This window comes from Coregonus clupeaformis, unplaced genomic scaffold (assembly GCF_020615455.1).
Source record: "Coregonus clupeaformis isolate EN_2021a unplaced genomic scaffold, ASM2061545v1 scaf0182, whole genome shotgun sequence".
NCBI classification, from domain to species: Eukaryota; Metazoa; Chordata; class Actinopteri; order Salmoniformes; family Salmonidae; genus Coregonus; species Coregonus clupeaformis.
The window spans coordinates 391,330-418,020 of record NW_025533637.1 but is presented as its reverse complement, the minus strand read 5'-3'; the positions used below and the strand labels follow the sequence as shown (position 1 = coordinate 418,020).

Genomic DNA, 26,691 nt, shown 5'->3' with positions numbered 1-26,691 from the left:
TGGACAGGGTTAGGGATAGGACAGAGAAAGGGTTAGGGTTAGGGTTAGGGTTAGGGTTAGGGTTAGGGTTAGGGATAGGACAGAGAAAGGGTTAGGGTTAGGGTTAGGACAGAGAAAGGAGGACAGAGTCAGACAGAGGGTTAGGGTTAGGGTTAGGGTTAGGGTTAGGGTTAGGGATAGGACAGAGAAAGGGTTAGGGTTAGGGTTAGGGTTAGGGTTAGGGTTAGGGATAGGACAGAGAAAGGAGGACAGAGTTAGGGTTAGGGTTAGGGTTAGGGTTAGGGTTAGGGTTAGGGTTAGGGTTAGGGATAGGACAGAGAAAGGAGGACAGAGTTAGGGTTAGGGTTAGGGTTAGGGTTAGGGTTAGGGTTAGGGATAGGACAGAGAAAGGAGGACAGAGTCAGACAGACCGCTTGACAGACTGACCGGAAAAGTATGAAAACCTCTAATTAGTATCATGTTGATAAAACTAAATTATATCTGGTATCATGATGGTAACATTATACTAGAAACGTGTTGATAACATTCTACCAGGCAGAGACGTGGTACAGTATCTACCATTATCTAATTAGAGGTATCTACCATGATCTAATTAGAGGTACAGTATCTACCATGATCTAATTAGAGGTATCTACCATGATCTAATTAGAGGTACAGTATCTACCATGATCTAATTAGAGGTATCTACCATGATCTAATTAGAGGTACAGTATCTACCATGATCTAATTAGAGGTACAGAATCTACCATGATCTAATTAGAGGTACAGAATCTACCATTATCTAATTAGAGGTATCTACCATGATCTAATTAGAGGTACAGTATCTACCATGATCTAATTAGAGGTATCTACCGTGATCTAATTAGAGGTACAGTATCTACCATGATCTAATTAGAGGTACAGTATCTACCATGATCTAATTAGAGGTACAGTATCTACCATGATCTAATTAGAGGTACAATATCTACCATGATCTAATTAGAGGTACAGTATCTACCATGATCTAATTAGAGGTACAGTATCTACCATGATCTAATTAGAGGTATCTACCATGATCTAATTAGAGGTGCATTATACTATGATCTAATTAGAGGTACAGTATCTACCATGATCTAATTAGAGGTACAGTATCTACCATGATCTAATTAGAGGTACAATATCTACCATGATCTAATTAGAGGTACATTATACTATGATCTAATTAGAGGTACAGTATCTACCATGATCTAATTAGAGGTATCTACCATGATCTAATTAGAGGTACAGTATCTGCCATTATCTAATTAGAGGTATCTACCATGATCTAATTAGAGGTACAGAATCTACCATGATCTAATTAGAGGTACAGTATATATACAAAAGTATGTGGACACCCCTTCAAATTAGTGGATTCTGCTATTTCAGCCACACCAAGCCATGCAATCTCCATAGACAAACATTGGCAGTAGGATGGCCTTACTGAAGAGCTCAGTGACTTTCAACGGGGCACTCTCACAGGATGCCACCTTTCCAACAAGTCCGTTTCTGCCCTGCTAGAGCTGCCCCAGTCAACTGTAAGTGCTGTTATTGTGAAGTGGAAATGTTTAGGAGCAACAACGGCTCAGCCGCGAATTGAACATGACCGCCGAGTGCTGAAGCGCGTAGCGTGTAAAACTCATCTGTCCTCAGTTGCAACACTCACTACCGATTCCAAACTGTCAGCACAAGAACTGTTCGTCGCGAGCTTCATGAAATGGGTTTCCATGGCCGAGCAGCCGCACACAAGCCTAAAATCACCATGCGCAATACCTAGTGTCGGCTGGAGTGGTGTAAAGCTCGCCACCATTGGACTCTGGAGCAGTGGAAACTCGTTCTCTGGAGTGATGAATCACGCTTCACCATCTGGCAGTCCGACGGACGAATCTGGGTTTGGCGGATGCTAGGAGAACGTTACCTGCCCCAATGCATAGTGCCAACTGTAAAGTTTGGTGGAGGAGGAATAATGGTATGGGGCTGTTTTTCATGGTTTGGGCTAGGCCCCTTAGTTCCAGTGAAGGGAAATCTTAACGCTACAGCATACAATGACATTCTAGACGATTCTGTGTTTCCAACTTTGTGGCAACAGTTTGGGGAATGCCCTTTCCTGTTTCAGCATGACAATGCCCCCGTGCACAAAGTGAGGTCCATACAGAAATGTTTTGTCGTGATCGGTGTGGAAGAACTTGACTGGCCTGCACAGAGCCCCGACCTCAACCCCATCGAACACCTTTGGGATGAATTGGAACGCTGACTGCGAGCCAGGCCTAATCGCCCAACATCAGTGCCAGACCTCACTAATGCTCTTGTGGCTGAATGGAAGCAAGTCCCCGCAGCAATGTTCCAACATCTAGTGGAAAGCCTTCCCAGAAGAGTGGAGGCTGTTATATCAGTAAAGGGGGGACCAACCCCATATTAATGCCCATGATTTTGGAATGAGATGTTTGACGAGCAGGTGTCCACATACTTTTGGGCATGTAGGGTGTCTACCATGATCTCCCGCAGAGCGATGGACCTTAGAAAGAAATCTAGCTGCAACACTGAATTTCCAGAGGGCTATGGCCTAAATATTAAATTATTCAGGAGCACAGAGAGAGAGAGAGAGAGAGAGAGAGAGAGAGAGAGAGAGAGAGAGAGAGAGACAGGGAGAGAGTGCCCCCTAGGCACAATTACGACAACATAACCAACAAAAACGGGTCACAACTCCTGCAGCTCTGTCGCATGCTGGGTCTGTACATAGTCAATGGTAGGCTTCGAGGGGACTCCTATGGTAGGTACACCTATAGCTCATCTCTTGGCAGTAGTACTGTAGACTACTTTATCACTGACCTCAACCCAGAGTCTCTCAGAGCATTCACAGTCAGCCCACTGACACCCCTATCAGATCACAGCAAAATCAGTCTACCTGAACTGAGCAATACTCGATCATAAGGCATCAAAGCCAAAGGAACTGAATAATATTAAGAAATGCTATAGATGGAAGGAAAGTAGTGTGGAAACCTACCAAAAAAGAATTAGGCAACAACAAATTAAATCCCTTCTAGACAATTTCCTGGAGAAAATGTTTCACTGTAATTGTGAAGGTATAAACTGCGCAGTAGAAAACCTAAACAGTATATTTGACCTCTCAGCTTCCCTATCAAAATCAAAAAAAATCAAACAGACAACCTAAGAAAATTCACAACAATGACAAATGGTTTGATGAAGAATGCAAAAAACCTAAGAAAGAAATCGAGAAACCTTTCCAACAAAAAACATAGAGAACCAGAAAACCTGAGCCTACGCCTTCACTATGGTAAATCACTAAAACAATACAGAAATACACTACGGAAAAAGAAGGAACAGCATGGGGCGGCAGGTGGCTTAGTGGGTAAGAGCGTTGTGCCAGTAACCGAAAGGTCGCTGGTTCTAATCCCCAAGCCGACTAGGTGAAAAATCTGTCGATGTGCCCTTGAGCAAGGCACTTAACCCTAATTGCTCCTGTAAGTCGCTCTGGATAAGAGCGTCTGCTAAATGACTAAAATGTAAATGTAATGTCAGAAATCAGCTCAATGTAATTGAAGAATCCTTAGAATCTAACCACTTCTGGGAAAATTGGAAAACTCTAAACAAACAACACGAAGAGTTATCTATCCAAAACAGAGATGTATGGGTAAACCACTTCTCCAATCTTTTTGGCCCTATAACAGAGAACAAACAGCAAAAACATATACATGATCAAATACAAATCTTAGAATCAACTATTAATGACTACCAGAACCCACTGGATTCTCCAATTACATTGAATGAACTACAGGACAAAATACAAACCCTCCAACCAAAAAAGGCCTGTGGTGTTGATAGTATCCTCAATGAAATGATAAAATATACAGACCACAAGTTCCAATTGGCTATACTTAAACTCTTTAACATCATCCTCAGCTCTGGCATTTTCCCCAATATTTGGAAACAAGGACTAATCACCCCAATATACAAAGTGGATACAAATTTGACCCCAATAACTACTGTGGGATATGCGTCAACAGCAACCTTGGGGAAGTCCTCTGCATTATCATTAACAGCAGACTCATACATTTCCTCAGCAAAAACAATGCACTGAGTAAATGTCAAATTGGCTTTTTACCAAATTCCCGTACGACAGACCACGTATTCACCCTGCACACCCGAATTGACAAACAAACAAACCAAAACAAAGGCAAAGTCTTCTCATGCTTGGTTGATTTCAAAAAAGCTTTCGACTCAATTTGGCATAAGAGTCTGCTATACAAATTGATGGAAATGGTGTTGGGGGAAAAACATACGACATTATAAAATCCATGTACACAAACAACAAGTGTGTGGTTAAAATTGGCAAAAAACAAACATCTCTTTCCACAGGGCCGTGGGGTGGAGACAGAGACACAGCTTAAGCCCCACCCTCTTCAACATATGTATCAATGAATTGGCGAAGGCACTAGGACAGTCTGCAGCACCCAGCCTCACCCTACTAGAATCTGAAGTCAAATGTCTACCGTTTGCTGATGATCTGGTGCTTCTGTCCCCAACCAAGGAGGGCCTACAGCAGCACCTAGATCTTCTGCACAGATTCTGTCGAACCAGGGCCCTGACAGTAAATCTCAGTAAAGGTTGTTGCCAGGCCCACGAATACAAATTCCATCTAGACACCGTTGCCCTAGAGCACACAAAAAACTATACATACCTCGGCCTAAACATCAGCGCCACAGGTAACTTCCACAAAGCTGTGAACGATCTGAGAGACAAGGCAAGAAGGGCCTTCTATGCCATCAAAAGGAACATAAGATTCGACATACCAATTAGGATCTGGCTAAATATACTTGAATCAGTTATAGAACCCATTGCCCTTTATGGTTGTGAGGTCTGGGGTCCGCTCACCAACCAAGAATTCACAAAATGGGACAAACACCAAATTCAGACTGCATGCAGAAATCTGCAAAAATATCCTCTGTGTACAACGTAAAACACCAAATAATGCATGCAGAGCAGAATTAGGCCGATACCCACTAATTATCAAAATCTTTAAAAGAGCCGTTAAATTCTACAAGCGATTCCCAAACCTTCCATAACAAAGCCATCACCTACAGAGAAATGTACCTGGAGAAGAGTCCCCTAAGCAGGCTGGTCCAAGGGCTCTGTTCACAAACACAAAGACCCACAGAGCCCCAGGACAGCAACATAATTAGACCCAACCAAATCATGAGAAAACAAAAAGAGAATTACTTGACACATTGGCAAGAATTTACAAGAAAACTGAGCAAACTAGAATGCTATTTGGCCCTAAACAGAGAGTACACAGTGGCAGAATAGCTGACCACTGTGACTGACCCAAAATTAAGGAAATCTTTGACTATGTACAGACTCAGTGAGCATAGCCTTGCTATTGAGAAAGGCCACCGTAGGCAGACCTGGCTCTCAAGAGAAGACAGGCTATGTGCACACTGCCCACAAAATGAGGTGGAAACTGAGCTGCACTTCCTAACCTCCTGCCAAATGTATGACCATATTAGAGAACAATATTTCCCTCAGATTACACAGACCCACAATCCAATTTTGATAAACTCCCATTTCACCCATTGGGTGAAATGCCACAGTGTGCAATCACAGCCGCAAGATTTGTGACCTGTTGCCACAAGAAAAGGGCAACCAGTGAAAAACAAACACCATCGTAAATACAACTCATATTTATGTTGATTTATTTTCCTTTTTGTACTTGATCTATTTGCACATCATTATAACACTGTATATAGACATAATATGACATTTGAAATTACATTAATATTTTGGAACTTTTGTGAGTGTAATGTTTACTGTACATTTTGTATTGTTTATTTCACTTTTGTTTATTATCTATTTCACTTGCTTTGGCAATGTTAACATACGTTTCCAATGCCAATAAAGCCCCTTAAATTGAAATTTAATTTAATTTAATTGAGAGAGGTTGATCTAACATTTCGGACCTCAGTGCTTTTCTGTCTCTGAGTGTGAAAGGAGTTGGTGTTGTCCCTCGTTGAGTCCCTGATAGGTGGTCTGGTGTGGGTGGTCGCCTCGCTGCTCTGCTGCTGCTGATGGAGAGACAGACGGACGTCAGACAGACAGACAGACAGACAGACAGACAGACGGACGTCAGACAGACAGACAGACGGACAGAGAGCAGGAAGCATGGATGAGTCTTAACACAGTCAGAGCAGCAGACACACTGGAGAATAGGTTATACATTATAGTCACGACTATATTTGGTTTTCAACCAGCAATGCATGATAAAGTGAGTTTTTCCCTTAGTCATTTCTCAGTCAATACTCCATATTACGGAATGAAATTAGGCACACCTAAATGGTCAGCAGATGGCACCGCGATTCGCTTGCTAGTTTTCTTGCTGGAAGGATGTATAGAAATGTAGCATTCTCCCGTAGGGATTCTCTAAGAAGACATTTAAGAAATTCCTCTAAGTTGTCAACAGTGACACTCAAATGACCGAGAAAGATTACATATCAGAAGTGCCTTCTGTTTGAATATCCGAGAAAGGTGTTGATGATGTAATAAAAAAATATATTTTCTCTGCTATCTTTTACAGCAAAGAATGAAGGGAAAGCTATCTGAATGACATGGGGGAAAACAGGCTAATAATATTTCATTTTTGTTGAAGGAGAAACGAAAAAAGTAGGCAGAATTAGGATTACAGATCATACAGTCTCATTCAAAGTGAGAAATGCAGCATGTCCTCATTGGTGATCTCTCAGCATGTCCTCATTGGTGATCTCTCAGCATGTCCTCATTGGTGATCTCTCAGCATGTCCTCATTGGTGATCTATCAGCATGTCCTCATTGGTGATCTCTCAGCATGTCCTCATTGGTGATCTATCAGCATGTCCTCATTGGTGATCTCTCAGCATGTCCTCATTGGTGATCTCTCAGCATGTCCTCATTGGTGATCTATCAGCATGTCCTCATTGGTGATCTATCAGCATGTCCTCATTGGTGATCTATCAGCATGTCCTCATTGGTGATCTATCAGCATGTCCTCATTGGTGATCTATCAGCATGTCCTCATTGGTGATCTATCAGCATGTCCTCATTGGTGATCTATCAGCATGTCCTCATTGGTGATCTATCTGTTCTATGTACCGAGCTGTGATGCAAAACGGAAACCTAGCCACTCTCTCCTCTGCTAGCAACAGTAGCTAAGACATATTTGAAATTGAATTCGAGCAAGATAGCTGTCACGACTCCCCTCCTGGCAGCGGGGTCCGGGTGGAACGAGCGGGCCCTGATCGACCATTTCCGGTGCCATCTGTGGGAGGACGTCCGACAGGAGCTAGCCTGCTGAGACACCATGTTGTCCTTCAACAAACTGGTGGACATGGCCATTCGTTTGGACAACCTGCTGGCAGCCAGAGGACGTCCTGCCCGTTTCCACCCCGGACGACTCGGATCCCGAGCCGATGGAGCTGGGTGGAGCCGCCGTCCGAGAGCGGAGGAGGACAGCGACAGTGCCACTCTGGTGGCACGAAGGGACAATCCACCACACGTCGTAGTCAACGTTCTTTTGGTCCTGGAGGCGGCAGGCAGGGCACTCTTGCATCACCCCAGGTATCGAACACCCACACTCGTTCAGAGCCCTCTGCTGCGCACTGTAAAATACACATCTCCTTTCCTGAGCACATGGTAGTTCCCCAGTGTAAGGCGCTAGTCGATTCAGGCGCAGCTGGGAACTTTATGGACAGGGCATTCGCACACCGTATAGGCATTCCATTGATTCCCCTATCCATTCCATGCCCCATCAGAGCACTTGATAGTCGACCATTAGGGTCCGGGTTGGTTAAGGAAGTTACTGCACCAGTCACCATGATTACCCAGGAGAATCATTGTGAGCAGGTTACTTTTTCCATTATTGAGTCTCCTGCTTTCCCTGTGGTATTAGGTATCCCTTGGCTAGCACTCCACAACCCCACCTTCTCATGGCCGCAGAGGGTTCTCACGGGGTGTTCGCAAGAGTGTCAGGGTAGGTGTCTAGGTGTTTCCGTTGGTGCAACCACAGTGGAAAGTCCAGACAGTACCTCCACCGTGCGCATTCCCCCCGAATACCTCGATCTGGCGCAAGCGTTCTCTAAAACCCAAACCCTAAAACGCAGGCGACTAAATTACCACCTCATCGGGCGGGGGATTACGCGATAAACCTCCGGGTAGACGCCGGGTAGACGCCGGGTAGACGCCGGGTAGACGCCGGGTAGACGCCGGGTAGACGCTGTACCTCCCAGGAGTCATATATACCCCCTGTCACAGGCTGAAACGGTGGCTATGGAAACATGTCACTGAGTCCCTGCGCCAGGGGTATATACACGTCCCTCCACTTCACCCGCCTCCTCGAGTTTCTTCTTTGTGAAGAAGAAGGACGGACCACTGAACAGGGAGACGATAATATTTAGTTATCCTCTCCCCCTCATTCCTTCAGTGATTGAGTCAATGCATGGGGCGTGCTTCTTCACCAAATTAGATCTCAGGAGTGCGTACAACCTGGTGCGTATCCGAGAGGGAGATGAGTGGAAGACAGCATTCAGCACAACCACGGGGCATTATGAATACCTGGTGATGCCCTATGGTTTGATGAATGCTCCCTCAGTTTTCCAGCCCTTTGTGAACGAGGTGTTTCGGGACATGCTTGGTCGCGGTGTAGTGGTCTACATCGATGACATCCTGGTGTATTCCGCTACACGCGCCGAGCATGTGTCCCTGGTTCGCAAGGTGCTGGGCCGACTGTTGGAAAATTACCTTTATGCTAAGGCAGAGAAGTGTCTGTTTTTCCAACAGTCCGTCTCCTTCCTCGGATACCGCATTACCACCTCAGGTGTGGAGATGGAGGGAGATCGCATTTCAGCCGTGCGTAATTGGCCAACTCCAACCACGGTTAAGGAGGTGCAGCGCTTCCTTGGCTTTGCCAACTACTATCGGAGGTTTATCCGGGGCTTGGCAAGGTCGCAGCTCCCATTACCTCCCTGTTGAAGGGTGGGCCATCCTGGCTCCGCTGGTCTGCTGAGGCTGACCTGGCCTTCAGCAAACTGCGGGGTCTGTTCACCTCAGCCCCAGTACTGGCCCACCCCGATTCATCACTACCGTTCGTAGTGGAGGTGGATGCGTCTGAGGTTGGGATAGGAGCTGTCCTGTCTAAACGCTCGGGTACGCCACCCAAGCTCCACCCCTGTGCATTCTTCTCGAAGAAGCTCAGCCCGGCGGAGCAGAACTGCAGCGTTGGTGATCGGGAGCTGTTGGCTGTTGGCCGAGCCTTGACCGTCTGGAGGCATTGGCTCGAGGGGGCAAAACACCCTTTCCTCGTCTGGACGGACCACCGTAACCCGGAGTACATCCGGGCAGCGAGGAGGCTGAATCCTCGCCAGGCCAGATGGGCCCTATTCTTCACCTGGTTTGATTTCACTCTATCATACATCCCGGGTACGAAGAACATGAAGGCAGATGCGCTGTCCCGGCTGTATGACACAGAGGAGAGGCCCAGCGACAACACCCCCATACTCCCGGCCTCCTGCATTGTGGCGCCGGTAGTATGGGCGATGGACGCGGATATAGAGCAGGCATCCCTCTCCACCTCAGTGTCCAGCTGAACTACAGTACGTGCCTGCTCTTCTCCGTGATCGTCTGATCTACTGGGCACACACGTCATCCTCCTCTGGTCACCCAGGTATCGGCCGTACAGAGCGCTGCCTGACCGGAAAATACTGGTGGCCTACCTTGGCTAAGGACGTGAGGGTGTATGTCTCCTCCTGCTCGGTGTGCGCCCAGAGTAAGGCACCTAGTTACCTCCCAGCAGGTAAGTTACAGCCTTTACCAGTTCCACAACGACCATGGTCTCACCTAAGTGTTGATTTTCTAACTGATCTTCCCCTCTCCCAAGGTAACACCACCATCCTGGTCGTTGTGGACCGCTTTTCTAAAGCCTGCCGCCTCCTTCCTCTGCCCGGTCTCCCCACGGCCCTGCAGACTGCGGAGGCCCTGTTTACTCACGTCTTCCGGCACTACGGGGTACCAGAGGATATAGTGTCTGACCAAGGTCCCCAGTTCACGTCCAAGGTCTGGAAGGCGTTCATGGAACGTCTGGGGGTCTCGGTCAGCCTGACCTCTGGGTTCCACCCCGAGAGTAATGGGCAGGTGGCACGGGTAAATTAGGACGTGGGTAGGTTCCTATGGTCCGACTGCCAGGACCGGCCGGGGGAGTGGTCGGTGTTCTTGCCATGGGCAGAATATGCCCAGAACTCTCTACACCACTCCTCCACTAACCTAACGCCTTTCCAGTGTATTATAGGTTACCAACCGGTTCTGGCACCGTGGCACCAGAGCCAGACCTAGGCTCCTGCGGTGGATGACTGGTTTTGGCGCGCAGAGGTGACGTGGGATGCTGCCCACGTTCACCTCCAATGCGCTGTGCGTCGTCAGAAGGCCAACGCTGACCGCCACCGCAGTGAGGCCCCCGTCTTTGTACCGGGGGATCGGGTCTGCCCCTCCGCCTGCCGGAAGCTGAGCCCGCGGTTTGTGGGGCCGTTCAAAGTCCTGAGGAGAGTAAACAAGGTCACTTATAGCTTATTACTCCCCCTGATTACCGTATTAACCCCTCGTTCCATGTGTATCTCCTCAGGCCGGTGGTAGCTCGTCCGCTCCAGGAGGCTGAGGTGCGGGAGGTCCCTCAACATCCTCTGGACATCAAGGGGGCCCCGGCGTACTCTGTCCGTTCCATCCTGGATTCGAGGCGTCGGGTGGGGGGCCTTCAGTAACTCGTGGAGTGGGAGGGGTACGGTCCGGAGGAACGGTGCTGTGTCCCTGTGAGGGATATCCTCGATCCCTCCATGTTACGGGATTTCCAGCGTCGCCATCCAGCTCGCCCTGCTCCGCGTCCTCCTGGCCGTCCCCGAGGCTGGTGTCGGCGCGCTGCTGGAGCCAAGCGTCAAGGGGGTCACTACTTCTGCCGAGGCTGCCTCCCCTCCTTGTTCGGGCAGGGTTCGGCGTTCGGCGTCACCGGCTTACTAGCTACTGCCGATCCATTTATCATCACTCCATTTGCCTTGTCTTCAATCACACACACCTGGTCCTTATTCCCTCATTAGTCATGGTATAAGTGTTCCCTCTGCTTCCTTGTCTGTGTGGGTGATTGTTTGTTTGTGGAGGTTTGTGAAGCTCGGTGGAGCTCGTGTATTATGTATCGACTAGAGTATTTTTCCTATGTGCCTTGTATTTTCCAGTGCGCCTGTGTTGTGCCCTGGAGTGTGTTTGACGCATTTCTGCGTAAACCTGTATTTTGTGGATTAAAGCCTGTTATTCTGTGATTTACCCTCCTGCACCGGACTCCTTCATCACCACCTCATCACAATAGCCTACATTATTGAAATTGTAACTGTTTCGTTAGCGCCGGAGAAGATGGCTGCCGTTTTACAGCCCTCTAACCAATTGTACTATTATGTGTGTTTTTCCGCGTTATTTGTAATTTATTCTGTACATAATGTTTCTGCCATCGTCTCTTATAACCAAAAAGAGCTTCTGGATATCAGGACAGCGATTACTCACCTCGTATTGGACGAAGATTTTTTCTTCAACGAGGCGGCCGCGAAGGATATCATACAGACACCCGACAAGGCCCAAATCCCCGTCATTCGCGTGAGGAAGAGACGGAGATATCGTGGACGTAGATCGGGGTGCCTTGTAAGGAACCGACGGCGAGCGAGTAAACTGCCTCTTCCATCAATCCTATTAGCCAACGTTCAATCATTTGAAAATAAATTGGATGACTTAAGATTACGGTTATCCTACCAACGGGACATTAAAAACTGTAATATCTTATGTTTCACCGAGTCGTGGCTGAACGACGACATGGATTTCATACAGCTAGCGGGCTATACGCTACATCGGCAGGATAGAACGGCTGACTCCGGTAAGACAAGGGGTGGCGGTCTGTGTATATTTGTAAACAACAGCTGGTGCACAAAATCAAATACTAAGGAAGTCTCAAGGTTTTGCTCGCCTGAGGTAGAGTATCTTATGATAAGCTGTAGACCACACTATTTACCAAGAGAGTTTTCATCTATATTTTTCATAGCTGTCTATTTACCACCACAAACCAATGCTGGCATTAAGATTGCACTGAATGAGTTGTACAAGGCCATAAATCAACAGGAAAACGCTCATCCAGATGCAGCGCTCCTAGTGGCCGGGACTTTAATGCAGGGAAACTTAAATCCGTTCTACCTAATTTCTACCAGCATGTTAAATGTGCAACCAGAGGAAAAAAACTCTAGACCACCTTTACTCCACACACAGAGACGCATACAAAGCTCTCCCTCGCCCTCCATTTGGCAAATCTGACCATAACTCTATCCTCCTGATTCCTGCTTATAAGCAAAAACTAAAGCAGGAAGCACCAGTGACTCGGTTAATAAAAAAGTGGTCAGATGACGCAGATGCTAAGCTACAGGACTGTTTTGCTAGCACAGACTGGAACATGTTCCGGGATTCTTCAGACAGCATTGAGGAGTACACCACATCAGTCACTGGCTTCATCAATAAGTGCATCGATGATGTCGTCCCCACAGTGACCGTACGTACATACCCCAACCAGAAGCCATGGATTACAGGAAACATCCGCACCGAGCTAAAGGGTAGAGCTGCCGCTTTCAAGGAACGGGACTCTAACCCGGACGCATATAAGAAATCCCGCTATGACCTCAGACGAACCATCAAACAGGCAAAGAGTCAATACAGGACTAAGATTGAATCGTACTACACTGGCTCTGACGCTCGTCGGATGTGGCAGGGCTTGAAAACTATTACAGACTACAAAGGGAAGCACAGCCGCGAGCTGCCCAGTGACACAAGCCTACCAGACGAGCTAAACCACTTCTATGCTCGCTTCGAGGCAAGCAACACTGAAGCATGCATGAGAGCACCAGCTGTTCCGGATGACTATGTGATCACGCTCTCCGTAGCCGATGTGAGTAAGACTTTTAAGCAGGTCAACATTCACAAGGCCGCAGGGCCAGACGGATTACCAGGACGTGTACTCCGAGCATGTGCTGACCAACTGGCAAGTGTCTTCACTGACATTTTCAACATGTCCCTGACTGAGTCTGTAATACCAACATGTTTCAAGCAGACCACCATAGTCCCCGTGCCCAAGGGCTCTAAGATAACCTGCCTAAATGACTACCGACCCGTAGCACTGACGTCTGTAGCCATGAAGTGCTTTGAAAGGCTGGTCATGGCTCACATCAACAGCATTATCCCAGAAACCCTAGACCCACTCCAATTTGCATACCGCCCCAACAGATCCACAGATGATGCAATCTCTATTGCACTCCACACTGCCCTTTCCCACCTGGACAAGAGGAACACCTACGTGAGAATGCTATTCATTGACTACAGCTCAGCATTCAACACCATAGTGCCCTCTAAGCTCATCACTAAGCTAAGTATCCTGGGACTAAACACCTCCCTCTGCAACTGGATCCTGGACTTCCTGACGGGCCGCCCCCAGGTGGTAAGGGTAGGTAACAACATATCTGCCACACTGATCCTCAACACGGGGCCCCTCAGGGGGTGCGTGCTCAGTCCCCCTCCTGTACTCTCTGTTCACCCATGACTGCATGGCCAGGCACGACTCCAACACCATCATTAAGTTTGCCGATGACACAAGAGTGGTAGGCCTGATCACCGACAACGATGAGACAGCCTATAGGGAGGAGGTCAGAGACCTGGCCGTGTGGTGCCAGGACAACAACCTCTCCCTCAACGTGACCAAGACAAAGGAGATGATTGTGGACTACAGGAAAAAAAAGAGGACTGAGCACGCCCCCATTCTCATCGACGGGGCTGTAGTGGAACAGAGAGAGCTTCAAGTTCCTTGGTGTCCACATCACCAACAAACTATCATGGTCCAAACACACCAAGACAGTCGTGAAGAGGGCACGACAAAGCCTATTCCCCCTCAGGAGACTGAAAAGATTTGGCATGGGTCCTCAGATCCTCAAAAAATTCTACAGCTGCACCATCGAGAGCATCCTGACTGGTTGCATCACCGCCTGGTATGGCAACTGCTTGGCCTCCGACCGCAAGGCACTACAGAGGGTAGTGCGTACGGCCCAGTACATCACTGGGGCCAAGCTTCCTGCCATCCAGGACCTCTATACCAGGCGGTGTCAGAGGAAGGCTCTCAAAATTGTCAAAGACTCCAGCCACCCTAGTCATAGACTGTTCTCTCTGCTACCGCACGGCAAGCGGTACCGGAGTGCCAAGTCTAGGTCCAAAAGACTTCTCAACAGCTTCTACCCCCAAGCCATAAGACTCCTGAACAGCTAATCATGGCTACCCGGACTATTTGCACTGCCCCCCCACCCCATCCTTTTTACGCTGCTGCTACTCTGTTAATTATTTATGCATAGTCACTTTAACTCTACCCACATGTACATATTACCTCAACTACCTCAACTAGCCGGTGCCCCCGCACATTGACTCTGCAACGGTACCCCCCTGTATATATAGCCTCCCTACTGTCACTTTATTTTACTTCTGCTCTTTTTTTCTCAACACTTTTTTTTGTTGTTGTTTTATTTTTACTTTTTTTGTTAAAAATAAATGCACTGTTGGTTAAGGGCTGTAAGTAAGCATTTCACTGTAATGTCTGCACCTGTTGTATTCGGCGCATGTGACCAATAAAATTTGATTTGATTTGATTTGATTTGATTTAACGTCAGTTGCTAGCTAGCTTTCTAGCCAGGCTCCCGGGTTAACGTCTTGTCCGAGCAGCCCACTTTTGGCTAGCTAAGTCGTTGTACCTTGACAATTTCGACCCTCAACATACTTATTTTGTTCAATTATCTCAGCCATAGTCACAATTAAATTCATGGCAGATCAACTATCTAACAGGCATGGGCTCAGATCGGCAACAAACATTCATTTTGTTGAATTTAACCAACCTCTCCACCGTACGTAGCTAGCTAGTTAGCTAATCTAAACAAACCTCTTAAATTACATATACCGTGACAGTTTCATCAAACATTAGTGAATGTTATAGCTATGTCTATTCTTACCTTGATCGTCGGTACTAGCTACTCTTTGGCCATATCTCCAATATTATTTGGAGTCTCATCACAAAATCATACACATAGGTGTCCAGGCAATGTTGTTCTGCACTAAGATAGCTGTTGACTGATGTTGCAGCACCTTAGCCTAATTTATCCAGACTTTCTGGATAAATGGAAATCAGAGCCGGTTCCATAAGCGGTCGCTTAGGGCCCCTGGCCACTAGGGGGCCCGACCCAAAACATGTAAAAGAAAATGAGGAAATCAGTGGGCTCAACTTACTATTGAGAGTAAGAATAGTAGATATTATGTCTGTCACTGACAGTCACTCAATTAGCCATGTCAGCTAACAATTATTAGATTGGTAGTTAGTCTAGCCAGCAATTTAATCTTGTCACAATCATGACCAAAAACCAACTGGGCCCAGGGGCCCTGACCTCCAGGTGGCCCGGTGAATAATCTGTCGATGTTCCCTTGAGCAAGGAACTTAACCCTAATTGCTCCTGTATGTCGCTCTGAATAAGAGTGTCTGCTGTAGGTGGTTAGGGTTAGGGTTAGCCTCCCAACCACATTTCACTAGAGCCCCCAAAAGTCTAGAGCCGCCCCTGTGTGTAATTCATAAACAACTTCGCTATTGAAATGCAAGCAGCAGGTGATGAGACCAATTCCAGAAAGTATTACAATACCAAAACATAATATTTCAGTCAAGTCATCCTTACCAACATGATTGTAATACAGTCATCAGTTCTATTCATATTCACCTACTGGACCTCCTTAGCACAAACAAGAACATGAAACAAAGATGATTCACTTTATTTTAAATGACGACATAATGGTGGAGGAATCACACATTGTTAAATGTGGTAGCAGCAAGATGTCTGTTTACCTCCATCAGTCAATTCACCAAAGACTGCTATAGTAGAGGGAGAGAGGTTACAAGAGGAAAGGGTGGAGGGACTAGACTGCTATAGTAGAGGGAGAGAGGTTACAAGAGGAAAGGGTGGAGGGACTAGACTGCTATAGTAGAGGGAGAGAGGTTACAAGAGGAAAGGGTGGAGGGACTAGACTGCTATAGTAGAGGGAGAGAGGTTACAAGAGGAAAGGGTGGAGGAAGACTGCTATAGTAGAGGGAGAGAGGTTACAAGAGGAAAGGGTGGAGGGACTAGACTGCTATAGTAGAGGGAGAGAGGTTACAATAGGAAAGGGTGGAGGGACTAGACTGCTATAGTAGAGGGAGAGAGGTTACAAGAGGAAAGGGTGGAGAGACTGCTATGGTAGAGGGAGAGAGGTTACAAGAGGAAATTGTGGAGGGACTAGACTGCTATAGTAGAGGGAGAGAGGTTACAAGAGGAAAGGGGTGGAGGGACTAGACTGCTATAGTAGAGGGAGAGAGGTTACAAGAGGAAAGGGTGGAGGGACTGCTATAGTAGAGGGAGAGAGGTTACAAGAGGAAAGGGTGGAGGGACTAGACTGCTATAGTAAAGGGAGAGAGGTTACAAGAGGAAAGGGTGGAGGGACTAGACTGCTATAGTAGAGGGAGAGAGGTTACAAGAGGAAAGGGTGGAGGGACTAGACTGCTATGGTAGAGGGAGAGAGGTTACAAGAGGAAAGGGTGGAGAGACTGCTATGGTAGAGGGAGAGAGGTTACAAGAGGAAAGGGTGGAGGGACTGCTATAGTAGAGGGAGAGAGGTTACAAGAGGAAAGGGTGGAGGGACTAGACTGCTATAGTAGAGGGAGAGAGGTTACAAGAGGAAAGGGTGGAGGGACTAGACTGCTATAGTAGAGGGAGAGAGGTTACAAGAGGAAAGGGTGGAGGGACTAGACTGCTATAGTAGAGGGAGAGAGGTTACAAGAGGAAAGGGTGGAGGGACTAGACTGCTATAGTAGAGGGAGAGAGGTTACAAGAGGAAAGGGTGGAGGGACTAGACTGCTATGGTAGAGGGAGAGAGGTTACAATAGGAAAGGGTGGAGGGACTAGACTGCTATAGTAGAGGGAGAGAGGTTACAAGAGGAAAGGGTGGAGACTAGACTGCTATAGTAGAGGGAGAGAGGTTACAAGAGGAAAGGGTGGAGGGACTAGACTGCTATAGTAGAGGGAGAGAGGTTACAAGAGGAAAGGGTGGAGGGACTAGACTGCTATAGTAGAGGGAGAGAGGTTACAAGAGGAAAGGGTGGAGGGACTGACTGCTATAGTAGAGGGAGAGAGGTTACAAGAGGAAAGGGTGGAGGGACTAGACTGCTATAGTAGAGGGAGAGAGGTTACAAGAGGAAAGGGTGGAGGGACTAGACTGCTATAGTAGAGGGAGAGAGGTTACAAGAGGAAAGGGTGGAGGGACTAGACTGCTATAGTAGAGGGAGAGAGGTTACAAGAGGAAAGGGTGGATGGACTAGACTGCTATGGTAGAGGGAGAGAGGTTACAAGAGGAAAGGGTGGAGAGACTGCTATGGTAGAGGGAGAGAGGTTACAAGAGGAAAGGGTGGAGGGACTAGACTGCTATAGTAGAGGGAGAGAGGTTACAAGAGGAAAGGGTGGAGGGACTAGACTGCTATGGTAGAGGGAGAGAGGTTACAAGAGGAAAGGGTGGAGAGACTGCTATGGTAGAGGGAGAGAGGTTACAAGAGGAAAGGGTGGAGGGACTAGACTGCTATAGTAGAGGGAGAGAGGTTACAAGAGGAAAGGGTGGAGGGACTAGACTGCTATGGTAGAGGGAGAGAGGTTACAAGAGGAAAGGGTGGAGAGACTGCTATGGTAGAGGGAGAGAGGTTACAAGAGGAAAGGGTGGAGGGACTAGACTGCTATAGTAGAGGGAGAGAGGTTACAAGAGGAAAGGGTGGAGGGACTAGACTGCTATAGTAGAGGGAGAGAGGTTACAAGAGGAAAGGGTGGAGGGACTAGACTGCTATAGTAGAGGGAGAGAGGTTACAAGAGGAAAGGGTGGAGGGACTAGACTGCTATAGTAGAGGGAGAGAGGTTACAAGAGGAAAGGGTGGAGGGGACTAGACTGCTATGGTAGAGGGAGAGAGGTTACAAGAGGAAAGGGTGGAGGGACTAGACTGCTATAGTAGAGGGAGAGAGGTTACAAGAGGAAAGGGTGGAGGGACTGCTATAGTAGAGGGAGAGAGGTTACAAGAGGAAAGGGTGGAGGGACTACACTGCTATAGTAGAGGGAGAGAGGTTACAAGAGGAAAGGGTGGAGGGACTAGACTGCTATAGTAGAGGGAGAGAGGTTACAAGAGGAAAGGGTGGAGGGACTAGACTGCTATAGTAGAGGGAGAGAGGTTACAAGGGGAAAGGGTGGAGGGACTAGACTGCTATGGTAGAGGGAGAGAGGTTACAAGAGGAAAGGGTGGAGGGACTGCTATGGTAGAGGGAGAGAGGTTACAAGAGGAAAGGGTGGAGGGACTAGACTGCTATAGTAGAGGGAGAGAGGTTACAAGAGGAAAGGGTGGAGGGACTAGACTGCTATAGTAGAGGGAGAGAGGTTACAAGAGGAAAGGGTGGAGGGACTAGACTGCTATAGTAGAGGGAGAGAGGTTACAAGAGGAAAGGGTGGAGGGACTAGACTGCTATAGTAGAGGGAGAGAGGTTACAAGAGGAAAGGGTGGAGAGACTGCTATAGTAGAGGGAGAGAGGTTACAAGAGGAAAGGGTGGAGGGACTAGACTGCTATAGTAGAGGGAGAGAGGTTACAAGAAGAAAGGGTGGAGAGACTGCTATAGTAGAGGGAGAGAGGTTACAAGAGGAAAGGGTGGAGGGACTAGACTGCTATAGTAGAGGGAGAGAGGTTACAAGAGGAAAGGGTGGAGAGACTGCTATAGTAGAGGGAGAGAGGTTACAAGAGGAAAGGGTGGAGGGACTAGACTGCTATAGTAGAGGGAGAGAGGTTACAAGAGGAAAGGGTGGAGGGACTAGACTGCTATAGTAGAGGGAGAGAGGTTACAAGAGGAAAGGGTGGAGGGACTAGACTGCTATAGTAGAGGGAGAGAGGTTACAAGAGGAAAGGGTGGAGGGACTAGACTGCTATAGTAGAGGGAGAGAGGTTACAAGAGGAAAGGGTGGAGGGACTAGACTGCTATAGTAGAGGGAGAGAGGTTACAAGAGGAAAGGGTGGAGAGACTGCTATAGTAGAGGGAGAGAGGTTACAAGAGGAAAGGGTGGAGGGACTAGACTGCTATAGTAGAGGGAGAGAGGTTACAAGAGGAAAGGGTGGAGGGACTAGACTGCTATAGTAGAGGGAGAGAGGTTACAAGAGGAAAGGGTGGAGAGACTAGACTGCTATAGTAGAGGGAGAGAGGTTACAAGAGGAAAGGGTGGAGGGACTAGACTGCTATAGTAGAGGGAGAGAGGTTACAAGAGGAAAGGGTGGAGGGACTAGACTGCTATAGTAGAGGGAGAGAGGTTACAATAGGAAAGGGTGGAGGGACTAGACTGCTATAGTAGAGGGAGAGAGGTTACAAGAGGAAAGGGTGGAGAGACTGCTATGGTAGAGGGAGAGAGGTTACAAGAGGAAATTGTGGAGGGACTAGACTGCTATAGTAGAGGGAGAGAGGTTACAAGAGGAAAGGGTGGAGGGACTAGACTGCTATAGTAGAGGGAGAGAGGTTACAAGAGGAAAGGGTGGAGGGACTAGACTGCTATAGTAGAGGGAGAGAGGTTACAAGAGGAAAGGGTGGAGGGACTGCTATAGTAGAGGGAGAGAGGTTACAAGAGGAAAGGGTGGAGGGACTAGACTGCTATAGTAAAGGGAGAGAGGTTACAAGAGGAAAGGGTGGAGGGACTAGACTGCTATAGTAGAGGGAGAGAGGTTACAAGAGGAAAGGGTGGAGGGACTAGACTGCTATGGTAGAGGGAGAGAGGTTACAAGAGGAAAGGGTGGAGGGATAGACTGCTATAGTAGAGGGAGAGAGGTTACAAGAGGAAAGGGTGGAGGGACTGCTATAGTAGAGGGAGAGAGGTTACAAGAGGAAAGGGTGGAGGGACTAGACTGCTATAGTAGAGGGGGAGAGGTTACAAGAGGAAAGGGTGGAGGGACTAGACTGCTATAGTAGAGGGAGAGAGGTTACAAGAGGAAAGGGTGGAGGGACTAGACTGCTATAGTAGAGGGAGAGAGGTTACAAGAGGAAAGGGTGGAGGGACTAGACTGCTATAGTAGAGGGAGAGAGGTTACAAGAGGAAAGGGTGGAGGGACTAGACTGCTATGGTAGAGGGAGAGAGGTTACAATAGGAAAGGGTGGAGGGACTAGACTGCTATAGTAGAGGGAGAGAGGTTACAAGAGGAAAGGGTGGAGAGACTGCTATAGTAGAGGGAGAGAGGTTACAAGAGGAAAGGGTGGAGGGACTAGACTGCTATAGTAGAGGGAGAGAGGTTACAAGAGGAAAGGGTGGAGGGACTAGACTGCTATAGTAGAGGGAGAGAGGTTACAAGAGGAAAGGGTGGAGGGACTGCTATAGTAGAGGGAGAGAGGTTACAAGAGGAAAGGGTGGAGGGACTAGACTGCTATAGTAGAGGGAGAGAGGTTACAAGAGGAAAGGGTGGAGGGACTAGACTGCTATAGTAGAGGGAGAGAGGTTACAAGAGGAAAGGGTGGAGGGACTAGACTGCTATAGTAGAGGGAGAGAGGTTACAAGGGGAAAGGGTGGATGGACTAGACTGCTATGGTAGAGGGAGAGAGGTTACAAGAGGAAAGGGTGGAGAGACTGCTATGGTAGAGGGAGAGAGGTTACAAGAGGAAAGGGTGGAGGGACTAGACTGCTATAGTAGAGGGAGAGAGGTTACAAGAGGAAAGGGTGGAGGGACTAGACTGCTATGGTAGAGGGAGAGAGGTTACAAGAGGAAAGGGTGGAGAGACTGCTATGGTAGAGGGAGAGAGGTTACAAGAGGAAAGGGTGGAGGGACTAGACTGCTATAGTAGAGGGAGAGAGGTTACAAGAGGAAAGGGTGGAGGGACTAGACTGCTATGGTAGAGGGAGAGAGGTTACAAGAGGAAAGGGTGGAGAGACTGCTATGGTAGAGGGAGAGAGGTTACAAGAGGAAAGGGTGGAGGGACTAGACTGCTATAGTAGAGGGAGAGAGGTTACAAGAGGAAAGGGTGGAGGGACTAGACTGCTATGGTAGAGGGAGAGAGGTTACAAGAGGAAAGGGTGGAGGGACTAGACTGCTATAGTAGAGGGAGAGAGTTTACAAGAGGAAAGGGTGGAGGGACTAGACTGCTATAGTAGAGGGAGAGAGGTTACAAGAGGAAAGGGTGGAGGGCTAGACTGCTATGGTAGAGGGAGAGAGGTTACAAGAGGAAAGGGTGGAGGGACTAGACTGCTATAGTAGAGGGAGAGAGGTTACAAGAGGAAAGGGTGGAGGGACTACTGCTATAGTAGAGGGAGAGAGGTTACAAGAGGAAAGGGTGGAGGGACTAGACTGCTATAGTAGAGGGAGAGAGGTTACAAGAGGAAAGGGTGGAGGGACTAGACTGCTATAGTAGAGGGAGAGAGGTTACAAGAGGAAAGGGTGGAGGGACTAGACTGCTATAGTAGAGGGAGAGAGGTTACAAGGGGAAAGGGTGGAGGGACTAGACTGCTATGGTAGAGGGAGAGAGGTTACAAGAGGAAAGGGTGGAGAGACTGCTATGGTAGAGGGAGAGAGGTTACAAGAGGAAAGGGTGGAGGGACTAGACTGCTATAGTAGAGGGAGAGAGGTTACAAGAGGAAAGGGTGGAGGGACTAGACTGCTATGGTAGAGGGAGAGAGGTTACAAGAGGAAAGGGTGGAGAGACTGCTATGGTAGAGGGAGAGAGGTTACAAGAGGAAAGGGGTGGAGGGACTAGACTGCTATAGTAGAGGGAGAGAGGTTACAAGAGGAAAGGGTGGAGGGACTAGACTGCTATGGTAGAGGGAGAGAGGTTACAAGAGGAAAGGGTGGAGAGACTGCTATGGTAGAGGGAGAGAGGTTACAAGAGGAAAGGGTGGAGGGACTAGACTGCTATAGTAGAGGGAGAGAGGTTACAAGAGGAAAGGGTGGAGGGACTAGACTGCTATAGTAGAGGGAGAGAGGTTACAAGAGGAAAGGGTGGAGGGACTAGACTGCTATAGTAGAGGGAGAGAGGTTACAAGAGGAAAGGGTGGAGGGGCTAGACTGCTATAGTAGAGGGAGAGAGGTTACAAGAGGAAAGGGTGGAGGGACTAGACTGCTATAGTAGAGGGAGAGAGGTTACAAGAGGAAAGGGTGGAGGGACTCGCTATAGTAGAGGGAGAGAGGTTACAAGAGGAAAGGGTGGAGGGACTAGACTGCTATAGTAGAGGGAGAGAGGTTACAAGAGGAAAGGGTGGAGGGACTAGACTGCTATGGTAGAGGGAGAGAGGTTACAAGAGGAAAGGGTGGAGGGACTAGACTGCTATGGTAGAGGGAGAGAGGTTACAAGAGGAAAGGGTGGAGGGACTAGACTGCTATAGTAGAGGGAGAGAGGTTACAAGAGGAAAGGGTGGAGGGACTAGACTGCTATAGTAGAGGGAGAGAGTTTACAAGAGGAAAGGGTGGAGGGACTAGACTGCTATAGTAGAGGGAGAGAGGTTACAAGAGGAAAGGGTGGAGGGGCTAGACTGCTATAGTAGAGGGAGAGAGGTTACAAGAGGAAAGGGTGGAGGGACTAGACTGCTATAGTAAAGGGAGAGAGGTTACAAGAGGAAAGGGTGGAGGGACTGCTATAGTAGAGGGAGAGAGGTTACAAGAGGAAAGGGTGGAGGGACTAGACTGCTATAGTAGAGGGAGAGAGGTTACCTTGAGGAAAGGGTGGAGGGACTAGACTGCTATGGTAGAGGGAGAGAGGTTACAAGAGGAAAGGGTGGAGGGACTAGACTGCTATAGGAGAGGGAGAGAGGTTACAAGAGGAAAGGGTGGAGGGACTAGACTGCTATGGTAGAGGGAGAGAGGTTACAAGAGGAAAGGGTGGAGGGACTAGACTGCTATGGTAGAGGGAGAGAGGTTACAAGAGGAAAGGGTGGAGGGACTAGACTGCTATAGTAGAGGGAGAGAGGTTACAAGAGGAAAGGGTGGAGGGACTAGACTGCTATGGTAGAGGGAGAGAGGTTACAAGAGGAAAGGGTGGAGGGACTAGACTGCTATGGTAGAGGGAGAGAGGTTACAAGAGGAAAGGGTGGAGGGACTAGACTGCTATAGTAGAGGGAGAGAGGTTACAAGAGGAAAGGGTGGAGGGACTAGACTGCTATAGTAGAGGGAGAGAGGTTACAAGAGGAAAGGGTGGAGAGACTGCTATAGTAGAGGGAGAGAGGTTACAAGAGGAAAGGGTGGAGGGACTAGACTGCTATAGTAGAGGGAGAGAGGTTACAAGAGGAAAGGGTGGAGGGACTAGACTGCTATGGTAGAGAGAGAGAGGTTACAAGAGGAAAGGGTGGAGGGACTAGACTGCTATAGTAGAGGGAGAGAGGTTACAAGAGGAAAGGGTGGAGAGACTAGACTGATATAGTAGAGGGAGAGAGGTTACAAGAGGAAAGGGTGGAGGGACTAGACTGCTATAGTAGAGGGAGAGAGGTTACAAGAGGAAAGGGTGGAGGGACTAGACTGCTATAGTAGAGGGAGAGAGGTTACAAGAGGAAAGGGTGGAGGGACTAGACTGCTATAGTAGAGGGAGAGAGGTTACAAGAGGAAAGGGTGGAGGGACTAGACTGCTATGGTAGAGGGAGAGAGGTTACAAGAGGAAAGGGTGGAGGGACTAGACTGCTATAGTAGAGGGAGAGAGGTTACAAGAGGAAAGGGTGGAGGGACTAGACTGCTATGGTAGAGGGAGAGAGGTTACAAGAGGAAAGGGTGGAGGGACTAGACTGCTATAGTAGAGGGAGAGAGTTTACAAGAGGAAAGGGTGGAGGGACTAGACTGCTATAGTAGAGGGAGAGAGGTTACAAGAGGAAAGGGTGGAGGGACTAGACTGCTATAGTAGAGGGAGAGAGGTTACAAGAGGAAAGGGTGGAGGGACTAGACTGCTATAGTAGAGGGAGAGAGGTTACAAGAGGAAAGGGTGGAGGGACTAGACTGCTATAGTAGAGGGAGAGAGGTTACAAGAGGAAAGGGTGGAGGGACTAGACTGCTATAGTAGAGGGAGAGAGGTTACAAGAGGAAAGGGTGGAGGGACTAGACTGCTATAGTAGAGGGAGAGAGGTTACAAGAGGAAAGGGTGGAGGGACTAGACTGCTATAGTAGAGGGAGAGAGGTTACAAGAGGAAAGGGTGGAGGGACTAGACTGCTATAGTAGAGGGAGAGAGGTTACAAGAGGAAAGGGTGGAGGGACTAGACTGCTATGGTAGAGGGAGAGAGGTTACAAGAGGAAAGGGGTGGAGGGACTAGACTGCTATGGTAGAGGGAGAGAGGTTACAAGAGGAAAGGGTGGAGGGACTAGACTGCTATGGTAGAGGGAGAGAGGTTACAAGAGGAAAGGGGTGGAGGGACTAGACTGCTATAGTAGAGGGAGAGAGGTTACAAGAGGAAAGGGTGGAGGGACTAGACTGCTATAGTAGAGGGAGAGAGGTTACAAGAGGAAAGGGTGGAGGGACTAGACTGCTATAGTAGAGGGAGAGAGGTTACAAGAGGAAAGGGTGGAGGGACTAGACTGCTATAGTAGAGGGAGAGAGGTTACAAGAGGAAAGGGTGGAGGGACTAGACTGCTATAGTAGAGGGAGAGAGGTTACAAGAGGAAAGGGTGGAGGGACTAGACTGCTATAGTAGAGGGAGAGAGGTTACAAGAGGAAAGGGTGGAGGGACTAGACTGCTATAGTAGAGGGAGAGAGGTTACAAGAGGAAAGGGTGGAGGGACTAGACTGCTATAGTAGAGGGAGAGAGGTTACAAGAGGAAAGGGTGGAGGGACTAGACTGCTATAGTAGAGGGAGAGAGGTTACAAGAGGAAAGGGTGGAGGGACTAGACTGCTATAGTAGAGGGAGAGAGGTTACAAGAGGAAAGGGTGGAGGGACTAGACTGCTATAGTAGAGGGAGAGAGGTTACAAGAGGAAAGGGGTGGAGGGACTAGACTGCTATGGTAGAGGGAGAGAGGTTACAAGAGGAAAGGGTGGAGGGACTAGACTGCTATAGTAGAGGGAGAGAGGTTACAAGAGGAAAGGGGTGGAGGGACTAGACTGCTATAGTAGAGGAGAGAGAGGTTACAAGAGGAAAGGGTGGAGGGACTAGACTGCTATAGTAGAGGGAGAGAGGTTACAAGAGGAAAGGGTGGAGAGACTAGACTGCTATAGTAGAGGGAGAGAGGTTACAAGAGGAAAGGGTGGAGGGACTAGACTGCTATAGTAGAGGGAGAGAGGTTACAAGAGGAAAGGGTGGAGGGACTAGACTGCTATGGTAGAGGGAGAGAGGTTACAAGAGGAAAGGGTGGAGGGACTAGACTGCTATAGTAGAGGGAGAGAGGTTACAAGAGGAAAGGGTGGAGGGACTAGACTGCTATAGTAGAGGGAGAGAGGTTACAAGAGGAAAGGGTGGAGGGACTAGACTGCTATAGTAGAGGGAGAGAGGTTACAAGAGGAAAGGGTGGAGGGACTAGACTGCTATAGTAGAGGGAGAGAGGTTACAAGAGGAAAGGGTGGAGGGACTAGACTGCTATAGTAGAGGGAGAGAGGTTACAAGAGGAAAGGGTGGAGGGACTAGACTGCTATAGTAGAGGGAGAGAGGTTACAAGAGGAAAGGGTGGAGGGACTAGACTGCTATGGTAGAGGGAGAGAGGTTACAAGAGGAAAGGGTGGAGGGACTAGACTGCTATGGTAGAGGGAGAGAGGTTACAAGAGGAAAGGGTGGAGGGACTAGACTGCTATAGTAGAGGGAGAGAGGTTACAAGAGGAAAGGGTGGAGGGACTAGACTGCTATAGTAGAGGGAGAGAGGTTACAAGAGGAAAGGGGTGGAGGGACTAGACTGCTATGGTAGAGGGAGAGAGGTTACAAGAGGAAAGGGTGGAGGGACTAGACTGCTATAGTAGAGGGAGAGAGGTTACAAGAGGAAATGGTGGAGGGACTAGACTGCTATGGTAGAGGGAGAGAGGTTACAAGAGGAAAGGGTGGAGGGACTAGACTGCTATAGTAGAGTGAGAGAGGTTACAAGAGGAAAGGGTGGAGGGACTAGACTGCTATAGTAGAGGGAGAGAGGTTACAAGAGGAAAGGGTGGAGGGACTAGACTGCTATAGTAGAGGGAGAGAGGTTACAAGAGGAAAGGGTGGAGGGACTAGACTGCTATAGTAGAGGGAGAGAGGTTACAAGAGGAAAGGGTGGAGGGACTAGACTGCTATAGTAGAGGGAGAGAGGTTACAAGAGGAAAGGGTGGAGGGACTAGACTGCTATAGTAGAGGGAGAGAGGTTACAAGAGGAAAGGGTGGAGGGACTAGACTGCTATAGTAGATGGAGAGAGGTTACAAGAGGAAAGGGTGGAGGGACTGCTATGGTAGAGGGAGAGAGGTTACAAGAGGAAAGGGTGGAGGGACTAGACTGCTATAGTAGAGGGAGAGAGGTTACAAGAGGAAAGGGTGGAAAGGGTGGAGGGACTAGACTGCTATAGTAGAGGGAGAGAGGTTACAAGAGGAAAGGGTGGAGA

At 48.3% G+C, this 26,691-nt stretch overlaps 1 protein-coding gene across 5 annotated transcripts in view; it reads right to left on the bottom strand.

The window, feature by feature from the left end:
- The window catches only part of LOC121556042 (cyclin-dependent kinase-like 5), a 246,334-nt gene that overhangs the window by 19,534 nt on the left and 200,109 nt on the right, over positions 1-26,691 (bottom strand). For 3 of the 5 annotated variants that reach the window (XM_041869895.2, XM_041869898.2, XM_041869899.2), the window contains one exon: positions 5,991-6,095. The exons of 1 other annotated variant lie outside the window; for it this stretch is intronic. In XM_041869895.2, the coding sequence (XP_041725829.2) occupies positions 5,991-6,095 (105 nt within the window). The remainder of the gene's footprint in view (positions 1-5,990; positions 6,096-26,691) is intronic. One more of the 5 variants, XM_041869896.2, reaches the window with a different exon arrangement.